Source organism: Pleurodeles waltl, chromosome 12 (assembly GCF_031143425.1).
Source record: "Pleurodeles waltl isolate 20211129_DDA chromosome 12, aPleWal1.hap1.20221129, whole genome shotgun sequence".
NCBI lineage: Eukaryota > Metazoa > Chordata > Amphibia > Caudata > Salamandridae > Pleurodeles > Pleurodeles waltl.
The window spans coordinates 608,938,383-608,957,382 of NC_090451.1; the positions used below are offsets into that span (position 1 = coordinate 608,938,383).

The 19,000-nt window shown below is 42.8% G+C and overlaps 1 protein-coding gene across 9 annotated transcripts in view; it reads right to left on the bottom strand.

The window, feature by feature from the left end:
- Window positions 1-19,000, bottom strand: part of ETV3 (ETS variant transcription factor 3) — a 78,309-nt gene that overhangs the window by 51,270 nt on the left and 8,039 nt on the right. Inside the window, exon 2 of one of the 9 annotated variants that reach the window (XM_069217881.1) lies at window positions 6,093-6,175. The exons of 6 other annotated variants lie outside the window; for them this stretch is intronic. Coding sequence is in view for 2 of the 3 variants with exons in the window: in XM_069217876.1 (XP_069073977.1) it covers window positions 18,078-18,105 (28 nt within the window). In the remaining variant the exon portion in view is untranslated. Of the gene's footprint in view, window positions 1-6,092; window positions 6,176-18,077; window positions 18,154-19,000 lie in introns of those variants that run through there. 2 more of the 9 variants (XM_069217876.1, XM_069217875.1) reach the window with 2 other exon arrangements.

Genomic DNA, 19,000 nt, shown 5'->3' on the forward strand with positions numbered 1-19,000 from the left:
CCTAACTATAAATACAGTGGCGAATGTCACATTCATAAATATATGAACAGAGCCGGCATAGGGGCACACTGAAGGCAACAATGCTTCAGTTTTCCTTAGCAACCGCTGTAGGAAGCCCTCAAAGGCATATGGCTACACCTCTATTACGTAGCCCCTACACAGACATGGTACCAATATTCTTCTGTCTGAATGATGCAAAAGCACAATTAAAGCCAAACCAAAGAAAGGGTGTGAAAAGGTTGTGGTCCAGTTCTCAAAGGATGGTGGGACAACAGCCAATCCTTATGAGTACTGCCCGTTGCCCCGCCAGTCTTTCATGAGTGATACGTTACTGAATAGACAAGTTCATAAAAAGTGCTTGGACTTTCAGGGGTTAGCGGGGTCATACAGTAAAACCTTAGTCTTAAAGTTCGGTATGGAGGCAGCAATTGAATATTTAGCTGTGTAATACCCTTGGTATATATTTTTAAAGAGAGATCAGACTTGTTCTTAAGCGTCATCACGTAGCAAAACAATCCAATGTTCTAAATCACAAATAGGCCAAGGACCGTCCTACACTTTATCCAGGTTAGTTTATGCACACAGGAGCTTGACTGCCCTGCATTTAAAAGAGTCCTAGGCATAAAGTCACATAAGAAAGTCTATAGATTAATTCAGTACTATTGCTGAGGTCAGCCTGAGCACAAGAGTACAGTCAGGCCTGAATGCGGTCAGCTGAGTTCCATCACAACTTTCTCAAGAAAGGGTGGCGATGGGATTCGCCACCATGACAGGGTGTGGTGGCTGCAAGAGGGAGAGTTTCAAAGTCCTTCAACCCTCACAATAATTAGCAGGAACCACAAGATGCAGAGATTCAATATCCTTCTACAATCAAGGAGAGGGACTGGAATGAACCGTTTGCATAACAGAATTAGGGAAGTTATAGATAGTGAGGCCACCTAGGACAAAATGGTCAGGGGTCAACTACACCGAGTGGCACAGAGAAATACGTTCACACTCCTTATTTAACCACAGGGAAGAAGAGTGACTCAGACAGTCCACGTCTTCGTTATCGTTAGCTCTACTGACTTCTCCATTCTTCTCTAGCGCGCACCTGGCAGTGGGTGTCACAAAGGATTTAACCCCTCAAGTAAATGCATAAAGGTGATGAAAGCACTGCTCTCGATGTCTGCAATCTTGTACAGGGCTGCAAAGCTTTGCAAACAAAAGTCCTTGGAGCAGCAAGTGAAGGAATGGAGCCTTGGGTTTTTTAGCTTTTGTAAGCCCTAAACACATAAACATGCACATCAATCAACTACCTTCAGGTCTCAGTAACAGCAGGTCTTTTCCTTAGTTTTGGAGTAAGCTTCCTTCGCCTTAAATGGAGAATGCCAAACAAGTAAACACATCTACCAGTCCGTTCTCCATACTTCAAGTCAAATGAAACTGGCCACTGAAACCTCTGATGGAGATGGAATCAGTACCAATGTCGTCATCTCGGTATTTAGCTCCATGTTAAAAAAAAAAAAAAAAAAACATTAAAAAAAGCGCACATTCATGTTCATTTCCCCTGTGAAGACAATCATCTTATTATGGACCTCAGACAGAGACAGCAATCAGCCAATCAGAGGCTGTGGCTTATTACTGTCTTCGTAGCAGGCCTTGACCGGCATAGGGAGGAATCCCATCCCCTTTGGGAGGTTTTGCAAGTAGGTCTTAAACTGAGGTATGTCCACGAAGGTTAAGTATTATAGAAGAAACTTTCAGAATGATGTGCAGCAGCAGGTTGAGATACCTAGGCAGCCCTAGCAAGGTGGCATTGTAACATTCAGGGCAAGATTAGATATCAGCCTGCACTCGAAGATATTTTCTTCCCTCGGGAGGAAAAAAAAAAAAAAGGGATCTGTGTAAGGTCCTAAAGAAATGCAAAACGAGTTGCTCTAAATTTACTCATATGGGAATAGATGATCATGCAGGTGATCTTCCAATAACGACAACCTGATCAATGTCAGAGTAAAGTGCCAAGCTGATTCACAGACCTTTAGTATTTTACTGTCCTGTCAGTGAGGTAAAACTGTGGAGCAGCTCTGTGTCATCTGCATAAGTAAAATCCAAAGAGCTAACAAGCATTGGCAAACCCAATAGGTCTTGCATATGCAATTGTGTTTTATCTATGTTGAAACCAGTGTGGCTGCTGATCAGCATGGCTCAAAATGTGTGTGGTGGGGTAGATTGCAGTGGGGTGGGGTAGATTGGGGTGAGATGGGAGCAGGGTAGATTGGGTTAGGTTGGAGTTTAGTGAAGCAGACTTGTGTGGAGCAGATTGGAGTGGTGTAGATAGGGGTGAAGGGAGGTAATGTAGTCTGGAGTGGGGTGGATTTGGGTGAAGTGGGTTAGATTGGACCGGGTGTGGTAGGTCTGAGTGGCATGTGGTAGTATGGAGTGAAGTGGAGTGGAGTGGGGTAGAGTAGAATGGAATGTGGTACACTGAACAGGGATGATTGGAGTGGGATAGACTGCAGCGGAGTGGGGCATAGAGGGGAGAATAGGGCTGAGTAACTTATGGTGGGGTAGATTGAGTGAGGTGTGGTAGACTGGAGTTGGGTGGACTGGGTTAGATTTGAGTGGAGTGGGGGAGATTGGGGTAAAGAAGAGTGGGGGGAGATTGGAGTGAAAAAGAGTGGGGGATATTGGAGTGAATGGGGTAGGAGGAGATTGGAGTGGGGGAGAGACTTGAGTCAAGGGGAGTGGTGAGATTTCGGTAGAGTGTGGTAGAAAGGAGTTGGATAGACTAGAGGAATGGGGGAGATTGGAGTGGGGTGGGTAAATTAGAGTGAGGTAGATTAGAGCTGGGTGGGGTAGAGTGGGAAAGAAGTGTGCAGTGGACTTGGGTAGTTCGGAGTGGAGAAGGTTGGAGTGGATGGGTTAGACTGGAGAGGAGTGGACTGGAAGGGGTTGAATGGAGAGGGTTGGGTAGACTGGGGTGGAGTGGAGTACAATCAGGTAGATTGACATGGGATATCAGAGTGGGAGTAACCAGTGGTAAAGTGGAGTGAGATATATTGGGTAGAATAAAGCAGAGAGGGGTAGATTGAGGAAGAGTGGAGAACAGTGGATCTGGGTAGTTCAGAGTGGAGTTGGGTAGACTGAAGTGATCTAGAGTAGAGTGGAGTACAATGGGGTAGAGTGGAGTACAATGAGGGACAGTGAAGTAGATCAACGTGGGGTAGATCTGGGTAAAGTGGAGTGAGATATTGTGGAGATTAGAGTGGAGTGGGATGGGGGGGGAAGAGTGGAGTGCAGTGAATTGTGGTAGTTCAGAGTGCAGTGGAGTGCAGTGAATTGTGGTAGTTCAGAGTGCAGTGGGGTAAACTGGAATGGGACAGAACGGAGTGGGGCAGCTTGGGTGGATTATGGTAGGGTAGGTTGGAGTGGGGTGGGGTAGATTGGAGGATTGGACTGCAGTGGGGTGGGTAGATTGGGGTTGAGTGGAGTACAACTGGGTAGATCGGCCTGGGAGATCAGAGTGGGGGTAGCCCGGGGTAAAGTGGATGTATTGGGTAGATTAAAGCAGAGTGGGGTAGAATCACGAAGAGTGGAGTGCAGTGGATTGGGGTAGTTCGGTGTGAAGTGGGGTAGAATGAAGTACAATGGGGTAGATCGGAGTGGGGTAGATCTGGGTAAAGTGGAGTGAGTGATATTGAGTAGAACAGAGTGGAGTGGGGCAGATGGGGGAAGAGTGGAATGCAGTTGATTTGGGTAGTTCGGAGGGGAGTGTGGTAAACTGGTGTAGGACAGATTGGAGTAGAGCAGATCGGGTGGATTATGTTAGGGTAGATTGGAGTGAAGTGTGGTAGATTGCAATAAGATAGATAGGAGTGGGATAGTTTGTAGGGGGGAGAATAGATTGAGCGGATGGACTGGAGCACGGTAGGGTAGACTGAAGCAGGTGGAGTGGGTTAGATCTGAGTGTATGTAGTGGATTATAGTGAAGTGGGGTGGGGTAGATTAGAATGAATTGTGGTAAATTGGGGTAGAGTAGGGCAGACTGTGTGGACTGGAGTGGGTAGATTGGCGTGGAGTAGATTGGGGCAGAGTGGAGCTGGATAGATTGGGGTTGAGTGGAAGGAGATAGATTTAGATTGGGTGTATTAGAGTAGGGTAAATTGGAAGTGAGTGGGTGGATTGAAGTGACGCAGATTAGATTGGGGTAACAATAGATTGATGTGAGGTAGTTTGGAGTGGGGTAGGTTGGAGTAGATTGGGGTGGGTGGAAAGGGGAGGGGTAGTTTGGAGTAGGATAGATTGGGGTGGGGTAGACTGGAGTGGAATGGGGTAGAACAGACGTTGGATAGACGGCAGTGGGGTCTGGAGAGGTGTGGGGTAAATTGGAATGCTGGGGTAAATTGGAATGAAGTTGATTGGAGTGGATTCAGGTAGGCTGGTTAGGGGTGGGTTTGACTGTGGTAAATGGGAGTGGGGTGGATTGAGGTAGATTGAAATGTGGTAGACTGAGGTGGACTTGAGTGGGGTAGACTGGGGTAGATAGCAGCACACTGGGGTACATAGGAGCAGAGTGGCGTAGATTTGAGTGGCGTGCAGTAGACTGGGGTGAAGTGGCGTAGACTGAGAGGATTGGTGTATTGTGGAGTATGCATGGTGTGGTAGCGCACATCCACTACAGAAACACATTTTAATTGAAATGTCCATTACATTTGCACCGAAAAACGGTTTTACTGCATATAAAACGACAATGTGCACAAAAGTCATCAACAACTGTATTGACGTGTTATGATCGTATGCAAATGTCTGCTTCCACACAATTCAGGATTACAGAGAAAATAAGAAAATGTGCTCAAATTTGTACTCATTCTGATGCATATCTTGAAACATTAGCACAGTTTTGTTTTTGTTTTTTGCAGGGAGCTAGAAAAAAAAACATCACCCCTTCTTGTCTTATGGGCACTCACCAAGATAGTCAGATAAATTCTCTCATTTTGAAGTCGGAGAAAGAAAAATAAACACCAAGCTCCCTAGAAGAGTTTCTAGCATTTGACCCGTATTTGAATACACAGCAAAGGTGACAAGATAAGAACAAGATTAAAGAGCCCCGTTTTCTGAGGGCGAGGTCCTGGAAGGATAACGGTTTATGTAACAGGTAGGACTGATCCTGGAGAGCCTAAAGAAAATAAAGCCAGAAAGTGTAAATAACAAAGCCAATGGTATTCAACGAGTGGAATGCATCCCTATGTCAACTTTCTGAAAGCCCCCAAGAAGTCTTTAGCAAACCGTACAGTTATGTTGTGACCTAAAAAGGAGCAGACATAAGTATGGCATAAGCATTTACTAAAGTGGCGCTCAAGAAGGAGCTTGGAGAATCCCACAATTAAGTTGATGGAAATATGTCTGAAAAAGATGGGGAGGGATGACCTAATGTGGATCACAAATATAATATTTTAGCTAGTACACAATAACTGTGCCTTATAGAATCTTAGAATGCTAATGACTATAAACAAATCCAGCCATGCCTAGCTTGATCACACATTGCAGTACTTTCAGTTTGATCCAAACTTACAGGTATCACTGTTGAACACCAAAAGACAGTCACGTGGCGGGGAGAGGGAGCAAGGGAGGGGTTGTTTGGAGAGCTGAGGGCAAGGACAAGGAGAACACAGAGTCCTTTATCAGGTGTCTCTTCTTTCAAGCCACATTCTGAATTGATGCAACTAGACTGAAACATGGAAGGCAGATACACAGAAACGTTTTTGTTTCACTTAATTGGAAGTGAATCATAACCAGATGCACATTTACTTCTAGGAAACGTGGGTTAAAGTGGTCAAGAGGAATGAGCAGCACAGTGGGACATGCAGTAAATGGAAAGCAGTAAACTCATGACTCCCAATAAATCTACTAAGGACCAGCAAACCATGGGGCTGCACACATGCTGTGCGATCCATAAACTGGGGTAAAAAAAAAAAGGCATGCATGCAGTCCCTTGCCATATGTTATTGGGCAGCTTGTGGCAACCCATTCATAAAGGACTATATAGCTTGTACTATAGAATTTCCTCACTTGGGTAGTAGGTAATAAACGATGTATCCAAGACTACTGACCTGCTCCTGCCAATCATTAGTTCTCCATTGCCTGGTCATTGGGAAGACAGGAGTCCAGTGCAGCAACACTACTGAAATGTGACCTAAACATTATAGAGAGCACCTGTCAGGGGACCTGTGAGACATTCTCTGCTTAGAAGAGTACATCGGGTCAACATGAACGATTGAAGGAGGGGCACATGAAGATTTTAGCAGGCACATTCAAATCTACAAAAGGTTTTGTGAGAGGTGGCACATTACCGTTTAACCTTCCAGCTTAATATACATCGTATTCATATTTTATAGACCTTTCTAATGGTGTTAACAAACGCACCTATTGTATTTGAAAGGGAAGTATTAAATCCAGATAAAGTTCAATTAGGATGCGAACAGTAGATGAATGCCACAAGCCTTTCATTAGGTCGAACATAGCAGCGCAAGCGCTGCTTTTCCGATGTGTTGGTATCTATGTGGGGTTTTAACCACGCCCACCTCACACCCATCACTTCCACACGTTAGTGCACTTGCCTTTCAAAAATCCTTTGACATTGGTAAATGCTTTACGTTTGTCCCTCCTTGGGGAGGTTTTGTTACCACCTTGGCCATCGACCCTGTTACATGGATAATTGCACATTTGCTGATAAGTTCGACTGCGAGTGAACTTCTTTCCCCCGTTATATCTCTTCTTTACGATCACGTTGAATTTACTTACTTATGCCAACTGTTTTACTTTTCAACTTATGTGGCAATAAAAGTCAAGTTAGGAATTTACAATGCTAATACTTCTGACTCGAGCAAACAGGAGACCCATTGCATTACAAATGCTTGTTTTAGGATGACAGAAGGAGCTGAGACCTAATTTAGCCTTGACACCCAACTGACAATCATCGGATAAAAAAACATCAACACATACACACTGCAGATCACTGGACATGGCACACTTATCACTGTCAATACAAACGCAATAATATGTCTGCGAATGAGTAGAGCAAGTCTGAACAGACTGCATGGCTCTCTCAACGGGGTTTCTCAGCGCAGGCAGAGAAAAGGAGAATCAAAACTCAAAGGCTTAGAAAAGCCAGGTCTTAAGTACCTTCCTGAATTTTTCAAAAGAGCTGAGGAGGGAAAGATGGAGAGGTAAAGAGTTCCAAAGCTTGGGTCCTACCAGCCTACAGGACCTTCCACTCTGTCTAGAAAGTCTGACTTTAGGAATGAAAGCCAAATTCAGTTCACTAGAACAAAGTGTCGGCTTAGTAATATAAAAGCAAATCAGAGCGCGAACATGTGCTTGTCTGGCTTGGCGATTTATAAACTTAACATAAACCTTTAAACTTATTACGTTTCGTTTTTGGAAGCCAGTGCAAGCCATGAAGATATTGAGCAACTGAGGCTCGATGAGGAATACGGTATAGCAGTCATGCCACTACGTTTTGAACAGTTTGTAAAAAAAAAAAAAAAAAATACTGAACAGGCGTTCCTGGCTCCCAAATAGAGCACACTGCCATAAACCAGCCTGGAAATTAAAAAGGCCAGCATGATCGTTTTTTGAGGTCTGAAAGGTAAGAGCCATAGAATCTTTCAGAGGCATCTTAGCAGGCCAAAGCAGCAGGCAGGAACTTTCATAATTTGCTGCTCCTTATTAACTTCCAATCCAGTCAAAAACCCAGGGCTTTAACCACCTGCTTAGGGGTGGGACAGTTGCCTAATTCCTCATGCCAACAGTGAGGGCCACATAGTAGGGATTGATTACCCAGAACCAACACTTTTGTATTGCTACCATTACATTTCAAGCAATTAAGCCTGCCACATTTTTAAGACTGTTTGTTAAATCAGAGGTAATATAGGAAACTGATGATGAAAAAGTTATAACAATTTGTGTTTTGTCAGTGTACGAATAGAACGACAGTCCATGGTTCACCACTATGTCTGCCAAGGAAAGAACATAATTTTGTAACTGCCCAAGGCTGTGAGGAGCCCTCAGGGACTCGATGAGGCACCTTGCACACCGAAAATGTACAGGATTGAGCAACAATCTGGAAAGAAGCATTCTTTCAGGAAAGATTGAACCCAGACAAGAACTATTTCTTGAATAGCAGCAGCTAGTTCCCCGAGAAGATTCTGATGGGAAACAGTATTGAACTTGGCGCTTAAATCAAGAAGAATAAGGGCTGGGGTACCGCCCCATGCCTAGCTCTTGTCTCAAGTGCTCCACAACTCCTAACAGACCAGACTCTGTATTATTCTCAGGTCTAAATCCAAATTGGGATTAATCATATTTCACACACCTACCTCAAAATGATACATGCTATGCAGGGTTTTTTTCTTGGCCAGAAAAAAAAAGAAGATTTTCACCTTGGGCTGCAAGCAAGACTGGCACACTAAACAGCAAAGGCACAGCACACTGAAACAAATTTACGTTGGCGTCCAGTCTAAATGACACTACTTGAGAACTAAATACCTGGTATTAAAAGTAGACTCAATGGAGGAGGGAGGGGGCTCATGATGTGGGGTAAAGGATGCGAATGCGCACCGTGGACGAAGCACCTATCTCCTAGTTGTCCCTGCAAGTGTCCGTAAAATATATTTTCTGACTGTGCCTGTGCCAAACAAATAAAATGTTATAAAAACAAAAGTACACTCACATATGCCCTCATGCAACTTTGATCAGTAGTCCACAGTTTTGACATTGAAAATAATGAGGTAGCCAACGTCTGTTCCAACATCTACGACACCGAATAGCAACAGACTACCATCGCACAGCACACCACCTTTCTTTTTCCACATGACAATCGGAATTAACCAAAAAAAAAAAAGTCTCTCAATTTAATTATATTTTCAGTTAAACTAGTAAAAATATCAAGAAGGGCAATGGCATGAACGGAGGAAAAAGATCATGCTTGTGGGGACTAATCTGAATCAAGGCTGACTGTCAGGTAGGTCCCGGATTGCGATTTAGACCAACACTTGCAATCCATTCAACAAGTATCCCAACCAATCTTCTTCACCGCCTACTAACGTGGGGTTCAATAGTAGGTTTTAAAACATACCGAGGCCTGCCTGCAGACATTTCTGCTGTTGTTTTACTAAGATCCTTAACTTTCTAAGCAGTGTTGAAAAGTCTTGGCCATGAACAGGATTTATTCCTGTAAAGGATTGGGAAAACCATAGCAATTACAGCTTTTGAATTTGGCCACAAACAAGGACATTTGTAAAACCTTCAAATTCTCACCAGGTCACAAGCATTTGTAACGTAATTAAAAAGGCTTCAATCTCCTTGTCACCTTGATGGCAGCTATAAAAAATGTGCCACTCTAGAATACTGGATGCTCTACAGTAGCCATTTATACATCCATAAACCTCAGTTTCCAGACTGTGATGAGATAACATGAACAATCTCCACCATCAAGTAATAAAGTCAGAGTGGGCTCATATATTCTGTAGGGTAAACAATTGCGGTCTACAGCAACCTACATCCCACCACCACTATTACCCTTGTTTTTTTTCTGGTTAGAACACCCTGGATAGACAAACCAACAACTGTGTGGTTACCTTCTGCGTGTACAATCTGAAGTATAGAACAACATCGTTCAGGAGAATCACAAAATAGTAGATTATAAAATGTAGAAATATTAAAAACACATTAATCTGGAAGTCGCAGTTAAAGATGTGGAAATCTGCAACATAATGCAGTACACATCTCTGGCCCATGGTACACTGTTTGGGAGGGTCTGTAACTAACCCGAGTCACAACCAGACCAATAACACCCTTAGGAGTTCTTATTTAAAAAAAAAAAAAAAGTAATTACAGAGTGACTTCAGTCTCTTTTCAACCATCCTTGGCGCGCAGAACTGTATGGGAATACAAGCACTGATGTGCAGCAGAAGCGGGGTTGAAGAGTGGGTGACATGCACCACAGATCGCTGATGTGCAATATGTGATTGAAAGTAGTGTATGCGTGGTGACTGGCAGTATGGGCATGTATAATAATATGACGCGGGTGTGATGTCATCGGCATATTTAAGGATTTGCTACATAATTATTTATCTGCTGGATAATCTGTAGATTTTAGCCCAAAATTAATCAATTTAGCTCAAATGTCACTAAAAGCAAAGCAATACGTGATGCTGCACAGTGAAAGTTGACCCGTCCCTTTCAGTGGTTTTCTGTGTATCTAAGTGTAAGTGTTAAACTGGTAATACTTTGTAGCATAAAGTGTGGCATTATTTAGTTAAAAGGGGCGCATAATTTGGTCCTCCCCTTGCCTCGTAATTCCAGTAGCCCTACTTTTTGGGCACGTGGACAAAGAACATCCTTCAGGAAGGTTCTTCAATTGTTATTCCCAGTCTGGGGTGGATGAGCAATGGGATAAAATCAATGACTTCTAAATTGTTGAGTACTATAAAAGACGAACGACTAAGATACCCTATTCTGGTTTCCAAAAACCTGAGCGGGTTCTCAATCTACGACACCAATGCTCACCAAAAATTAAACCAAGATGTCTCTTAAAGCCAGGGATTACAAACTGTTTTGACATGAAGTCAAGCAGATTAGTGCTGCATATTCGCCAACAACGCAAATGGCTGCAGTCTGTAAGACAGTCTACCCCAACGTGGTCCTGAAACTTTAGTAGGGTACCTACCTTGTTTTAATTTCGCGACGTCAGAAAGGTTGGATATTGGTCTCTGAACTACACGAGCTGCAGCGGCCGGTGGGTGGGTGTGTGTGTGTGTATATATATATATATATATTTTTTTTTTTGGTAGATGCTAATTGAGAATTGTAGGGGTTGAGGGCCATGTTCAATAGGAGCATTAAATTGAAGTTAGCCAATAAGGACCAAAGGTGTTGTAGCTAATGACCTTCGTCTGGATGCTAGTATGTTCCCATGTGTAGGACATTCCACTACAATGCCGAATGTTTCATTCAGATTAGTAACTATTGTGCAAGCATTAACAAGGCATGGTAACTGAGTAATTAAACTGGTGACATCTGCTAACACAAAATAGTTTAACGTTTCTTTAAAAAAAAAAAAAAAAAAACACCTTCCACTCCCCCCCCCCCCAAAAAAAATACAAATCACTGAATTTAATCAGGATTGAATTGTGCATACCACTCAAACAATTGTAGGTGGTTAGGACTACTTTTAATGTTCTGAAATAAAACTCAAACCTAAAAAAAAAAAATGGAACACAAATATTAAAAAAATATGTTTATGCAATTCAAAATGCGCTGCAAGAAGTACACTCCATTCAAACTGCCTCCCATTTTAATGTACGATTGTGTCCAAACAGCATCTCCTTCCTTGACAGGGGTTAGTAGCACCTCTCGTAATGTGGTATGGTCAAAGTAATACAAATGAATACCACCTGGCCAATCAAGTGCACATTACTAGCAACATAAGAAATAATGCAAATGAATCAAATTTAAAAACACATCAATATTTTTAGGACTTTTTTCGTTTTTTTTTTTTAAATGATACGGAAAAAGGTTAAATGGGGGAAAGGCTGAAAGAAACACCCTCTCTCAAAGTTAAAAAAAAAAACCTTCTGCTTCGCAAAACCCCTGTGTCTGGTCTGAAGAATGGCACACATTTGTTTGGAAAGGATGCTGGTCAGTAAGGCTGCTAATGCAAACCGATCCCAGCCGTACTGCATAAGAACAAAGAACAAAAGTGTGCAGATGAGGCTTGGATGCAGGTGGTGATGTCAGTATCACCCACATGCTTGTTTTTGTTTTTTAAAGAAAAATCTACTGAAATACCATTACCCGCGACAGGTTAAACTATATACTCCATCTAACTTTTTCTACTAGCGGGTCCCTTGAACAAATTATAAAGTGATAGTGTTTTTTACTCTATACAGACAGGAGCATTTTCTCACCACATTAGCGGTGCCTCGCAGGTACCCATTTAAGTAACTACTGCACTACACTGTTCATCCTCGGGGCAGAGAGGTCGAAGAAGGTTAGCACTGGTTAATGTCATAGGTGCAGCGGTATTTCCGCAAGTTACATTACATTTAACACGTTTAACTTTTAATATAGTATTTGAAAAGGCGGTTCCAGTGCTCGTGTTATGTGCTGGCGCTGTTTCGGTGCAGACCTCCTTCAATAACTTCTGTTTAGGACTGTGGTGAACAAGGAAATCAGCCCTTACTGGGGCAAAATTAGCTAGAAAAGTCTAGTGGGAAATGTACAAGCAACAACGAAGCTATGGAAGGGATTTATCGTTCCACCATGCCCCTATCCAGAATAAATTCCTGGAACTCACTGATACAGTTCTGTGCCTGTTTGTATGGATCACTTGGTCTGACCGATGTGTGATGTAGGTTCCATGAGGAATAATTATGTGAATGGCCTTGGTGCCTTGTTGTGATTGGAAGAGTGTAGGTGGGTTGTCTAAACTTAGTGTTCCGTCGTGGGTACTATTATGTGCGGACAGTGCTGAATTTGACGGTTCCTTTAAATGAACTTCATGCTGTATAGTGTATATGTATATAGATAGATCGATATAGCTGCCTAACATGCTTGAATAGATATTGCCAGGGTAAAAAAAAGGGGGCGTTGAGTGGTGGTTGGGCGTAATAAAGGTTCACTTTCAACACTTAAAAGTAGAATTCAGTTTTCTAAAAGTGAAAACAAGTCATGCTACACCTGCACCATCCTTAATGTGGACACCATATTAAAATGTCTCAAGAACCACAAACACACGAGCAAATACAGTGATATTGTATTATCTTTAATTATCAGCATGGGTTAGGTGCCACTGCTGTAATGTTTTTAATTCGTAAAGTTGAACTTGAAGTATTAATCGAACTATTTATCTATATCGAGAAGCACTTACTTTCAAACTCGGGATAAATCAAGATCGCTTAAGAACTTGTGCAAACGTGGCCTATCCCATGGCATGGTGCCATAAAACATTCATATGAGCCTGTGACAAACATATGGCTGCTAGGACTAGCCAAATTCCTTCACTATCAAAAATTACAAGATCAAAGGTCAAACGGCCCATGTTGGGACAGGAGTCTAGTTTTTTTTTTTTTTTTCTACACAACCGCAAGTAAAATTTAACAGGAAACGTTATTCAGTAAACTGTCAGAGCTAGAAACCTCGGAAACAAATCCTACATTCAGAAACGGAAAGCAGTATGCGTGAATTCTTCTGTCCCAATAAAACGTGCGGTTATGAAAGGGCAAAAACTGTAGCACTGGTTTGAACTTCCTAAGCGAGCGGATCACATGGAAAAAACTGATACAGGAGTTTAGCGGCCGAATGATAGGGTTTCCCCAAGTATTCAAAGGTGTATCCATGCTAATGCATACTATCGACATTTGGAGCTTCACATGGACCCAGATGTTGATTTGTGCCAGACACCAAATTTTAAGATCTACATAAAATCTTGATAGCCCTCACTCATTACTCGGGTAATAGTCTACAATTTCTCTCCACTCCTAAACTTCTTGCTGCACTGGAAAACACAGTAGGTGCAAGTACCATCCTCATTTTGTTCACGTCAAGGACAGTAAATTGTCATTGTATACAAAGTTTTCTAATTCTCAAAGAAAACATGGTGGACCAACCAGAAGATATAAAGTTGACTAGCTGAATAATGTCCATTCCCCTGGGATGCTTACTGTCCCACCTGGACAAACACCTCAAAGCAAGTGCCATGCCTGGCTGGAAAATTGATTTCTCATGAGTTGCTTCTTGCTACACTTGAGTGGACTCCTCAGGCATGTACCACAGAGTACTGCATAATAGTTACTACTGTGTCACTATACAGTGAACCCCTCTGAGAATAACAATGTTTGGTTTCACTTGGCTCATTTTGGCAGGGACGGCACATTAAACAGCGCCAAGACCCGGCAACGGTGCCCAGAGAGACGAAGTGAAAAATGGCATGGGGAAAGAGCCCCCCACGCACACATCTGCAACTGGGGTGGGGAGAGTAAGGTAGAGGCACCAAAACATCAGAATGGCACAAACGGACAGCCAATCGGAGGCCGCACATTTTTTTTTTAAAAATGGTGCCACAGGGCAAACAATGCCAGTATAAAGTGGGGGCAAGCAATAGGCGTAGCCATTGTTCGAGCAGGGCCAGCGCTGGAAATTTTGCCCAGGCAGACCCCCCTCCCCAATGACACCCTTGAAAGATCTAGAAAGAAACTCAATGTGGCGGTGGCAAAATTTAGTAGGATAAACGATTGGGACGCCATCAGGCATGGTCCGATCAACTTGAGACAGTATTTCGCACAGGATGGGGTCCACCTAACCGATGCAGGCTGGAAGTATTCTTGTCTAACCTTTAGGCAACCATGGCAGTATCCCGGTGGCACTGAAGGAGCTCGACCTGGAGCAGGGTGGCTGCCTGAGGACATAAGCCCATAGGAAGCGTGGTGGTAGAAGAGACAAATGCACGAGCTTAAGGAGTTGTGCAAGGCCACCGTGGGGTGGCAGACCGGGTACTTACCTTGAGATGCCTCATGGCAGGATAACCATCTGGTTATTTTGTACAGCTCCGCAAGAAGCATGCATCCACCAGCAAAATGGTGCAAACATTGCCTTTTCCCTTTTTGGTTGCTGGTCCGAGGTGAACTGGTAAACAAGAGGAAAACAAAATAGCAGCACAGTTGTGGGGATGTGGCGTGGGAGTAGAGCAACAAAGAGGGAGATGAGGCAGAATCATGGAGAGCTGGTGAGGCAACAGAATGGTGGTTGAAAGCAAAATGGATCCAGGTGTGGGGGAGCAACACTGAGGATAGGTGGGAAAAGAACACAGAGGGTGTGGGCAAGGGGCAAGAAAAAGAAAAATTAAGAGAAGCATGGGGAATCAAGCGGACTAGAGTGTGGAATGGCACGTGGGAGATAAGAGAAAGGTAAAAAAGCAACAGAAGTGGAAGGGTGGATAAGCACAGGAGGATCAGAGATTTAGCGGGGGCGAAAGGGGAAGTACACTGGCAGCCAAAGAGCAGCACACACAAGCACAGCGGAGGTGGAAAAGTATATGGAGACAGATGGAAAACAAATGCAATCTCCAAAGAGTGCTTAAATAAAAAGAAAACAAGCATTTGCAATGGAATGGGTCTAACATTCGTCCCAGTCAGAGCTATTAGCGTTGTAAATTCTTATCTGGGTTTTCCTTGCCACATAAATTGAAAATGAAAAGTAAAATAATTGACATAAGCAAACCAATTCAAAGCGCTATGGACGCCATGAGCGCGAAGGAGAGACACAAAAGGAAAAAGACACTCGCTCACAGTCAAACGTATCAGAGAAGGTGCAATAATTTATATAGCAGGCTTGATGGCAAAGGTGGTAACAAAACTGACCCAATGAGGGACAAACAGAGAACATTTACCAAAAACAAAAAGGATTTTTGAAGGGCAAGCCCTTGAACAAGTGATAGGCGAGCGGTGGGCGTGGTTAAAAGCTCACAGACAGATTACAACAGGCTAGATCACTTGCACGCAGGTAGAGCCAAGAAAGCACACAGAAGCCAACAACAGAAGCAAACAAATGAGTGAGAATTAAGCTAGTCAATGGTAAGTAATGGTCAGGCTCTAAGCCCCCTGTAAGCTAAAAAGTTATCTTGAATCCAACAGAGTATGCGTTGCCTTGAAGAGACTTAAATATGGCCCATAAGTGCCAAATCCATTACGAGGTAGACTTAGCCCAGAGTGTCCATGAGGAGCCTCAGCTGGGTTTTTGATAATCTGTAAATCCTGTCCCTAATCTTGAATAATAACCCTCTCTTCTTTTGTTTATTTTTGCTTAGCAACTTTACAGCTTTGAGCTGAAAAACAACACTAGGGTCATTACTGATGGCAAGATATTGAGCGGCCGGTCCCGTTGGAGCAGTTTAGCATGGTCGATACTCAGCTTTTGGGAAAGTGACAGTAGAAAGTTTAAACATCACCAGGACAAACCATTGCATTTTACAAGCACATGCCCCTAGTAATGCCTTTAATGTCAGAGTATTAAAAGAAAAGTGAGACAATGGCTCGCCCCAAATCATGATACAAGACTGAGAAGCACTTGTACACAGACCCTTAACCAAGTGTTTGGTTCCTCTTTAGTAAAGTCACACTTCACTAATGGAGCAACACACAAGCCACTGTCACCTTATGAACCTGAGGCATTTCTGGCACCAAGGGTTCTGATTTCAGCTGGCATTTCAAATCAGAACAGGCACACATTGGCAAAAGGAACACCATGGGGGTCCTAGAATTATGAAGGAGGCATTGAGAATCTTGGCACTAGTAAAAAGGGATGGACATGGGAGACCACTAATACAATACAACGTATTTAAATAGAACTTCTAATCCTCAGGAGGGATAAAAAAAAACAAATATTTAAAGCAGTCTTGCTCAGCAGTAAGATTCAATCTCCACACCCAGTTATTGTAACAGTCTGAATTTCATATTTAATCTGTCCAGTGTTTAATCATCTAAAAGGCCATAAGTGATTTAGCAATGCAATTAAGTACAAGGGAAAATCTAATGGGGTTGAAGGAAGTCACAGTGACTAACTGAAAAGGAATAGCCATGTCCCAATATTCAATACATCTTCATGATGAAGCCCCCCAGTATGAAAATTGAGTCATAGATTGAAAGTAAAGAAACTTGAACTTTGATGATGGCAACTCAAAGTAAACGCAATATCAATCTGGCTTATGGCATGATCCCCTCTCTCCATCTTTTTAAATTCTGCACCTAAATGAGGGCCAGATGTACAAAGCAATTCTGCAGTCGTAAATGGCCCGATTCACAGAATCGGGCAGTTCAGACATCAAAAATGCTTTTTCAAAAGTACAACTCCAGTCGCAAAACAGCAATACTGTATCAACAATTTAAAGTTGGTGGTAACCAATTTGCAAATGGGAAGGAGCCCCTTTAGAATTCCTTCCCCTTTGAGAATGCTAAATAATGGAACTTAAAAGGAAAAACGACCTACATGAAAATAATTTAAAAAATAAATTAAAAAAATATATATTTAAAACACACAGAATCACGGACATGGTGGTCTGCTGACACTACCTCACTGATATCCATGAGGTAGGGCGATATGCGACCTACTCAGAATCATTATTTGGGAATAGACAAAATTCATACATTAGGAATACTGACTCCTTAATTGTGATTCGGAGATAATCGCCATTGGGAAATCAGAATCACTAACGTTAGAACATCTGGCCCATAAACCTTCTACAGTGGGGGGGGGGGGGGGGGGGGGGGGGTCCATCTGGCAATCCATATGGCAGAAATTACCTGGAGAGTGCTGCTGCAGCAACCAGGCTACAGATATCAAGGACCACCTGCTGTCCCAAAAGAAACAGAATGTAGATGTCACCTAAAAAAAAGGTAGTCAAACAAAGCCAATTTTTTTTTTTAACTGAATGTAAAAATTGACTGTCGTTGAACCACAAACTTTAAATTTTAAGGCCAGTTCCAGGACTCAAAGATAATTCCACTAAGCTTAGTGCAGTTTGGCAAAAAAAAAAAAAAAAAAAAAGTGCTTCCTTTTAAATTCATCCCTCCCTCCACAAAAGGTCTTAGAAGCAGCTGACCAGCAGCCATAAAAACAACACTTACATACCTCTGATTATCGAGGCTCCTCTACGGAAAACACACTGCAGGTAAACTGGTGTTCATTCCAATCAAGAATGAGGCCACTGACCTTACAACGCTTGGAGCACTAGATGAGACAGTTAATGAAGGACGTGTCAAGCTGTGCGTTCATGGCCTGCCCACTGGAGGCAAAACGTCAAGGCAATATACAATTATGTACGAAAGTGGTGGAAAAAAAAGAACTCAAAAAACAGACACGGGCATAACTGGTTTGCTACTCACCAAAATGCACACTGGGAGGCTACTAGATACTTCGGATGCTCATAAGCCACGAACACCTTCGTTGCAAGCTGTCAAATTTCACACTTGCTGTTGTTCAAGTGAATAGAAATTCCTGGTAAACATTACATCAAAGGCATCATGCGCCTAATTACTCACATTCTACCGGAGCACGCCTCAACCTCATCGGCTCTGCAGATTCGGTATTTATTTTTCCTTTAATGCAGACCCGAACAAATTAGGAATTCGACCATCCATTGCTGAAGAACAGGGGGTTAAACGAGATAAAAAATATTTTAAAAAAAAGAGAATTGGTAGGTCAAAACAAAAGATTGAGAAAAAAAAAAAAAAAAAAAACGAAATAATTGTGCTGGAATGTGGACATTGGGAGTCCTTGCATTTCTACGTGCTCTGTATTATATTCTTCCAAAGCGAGGGGGGGTGGGCTTTGTATCGGTGGCCAGCTGCTGACTAGAGTTTGTGTGAAAGTTGTTAGCAAAAAAGGGGGGATTCCGGTCACAAAGAGCTCGGAGCAGACAAGCACTTGAGTGAAATCCACCACTATCTTTTAGTTATGCAGCTCTGGCGGATACAGACAGGAGATCCTGGTTTGTGGAAGTCTTTCACTCCAATGGTCCATTCCGAGCGCTGCAGGCATAACCTTCCGTGCTTTGTTTGAAGTGTCAATAAAATGTACAGATGTGGTATTACAGGACTGTATATACTAAAGTTGATGACTGCTGGGTGTGTGGGTTGTTCCGCTTCTGAAATGTGGTGAATAGGACACTCCTCAATAATTAATCCTCACTGAACGCAAGTTTTAAAACCTTAAACATCACGAGGTTACCGAAAACCGTTCATGACGAACCCCGCTGGCTTGCTGGAAGTGCCATGTGTGAAAGAGTTTCACAATAAGAACATGAGCCATTATTAGCCAGAATTCACATATCCTTTTTTCATAAATAAATACAGGGACAAGCGACCCAGTATGCTATGTCCGCTGCTGAAAGAAAAGGAATTGGCACGACGGAGATGCAGTCGCCACCGAACCCTGCTCCCCTCTCGGATACATAGATGCAATT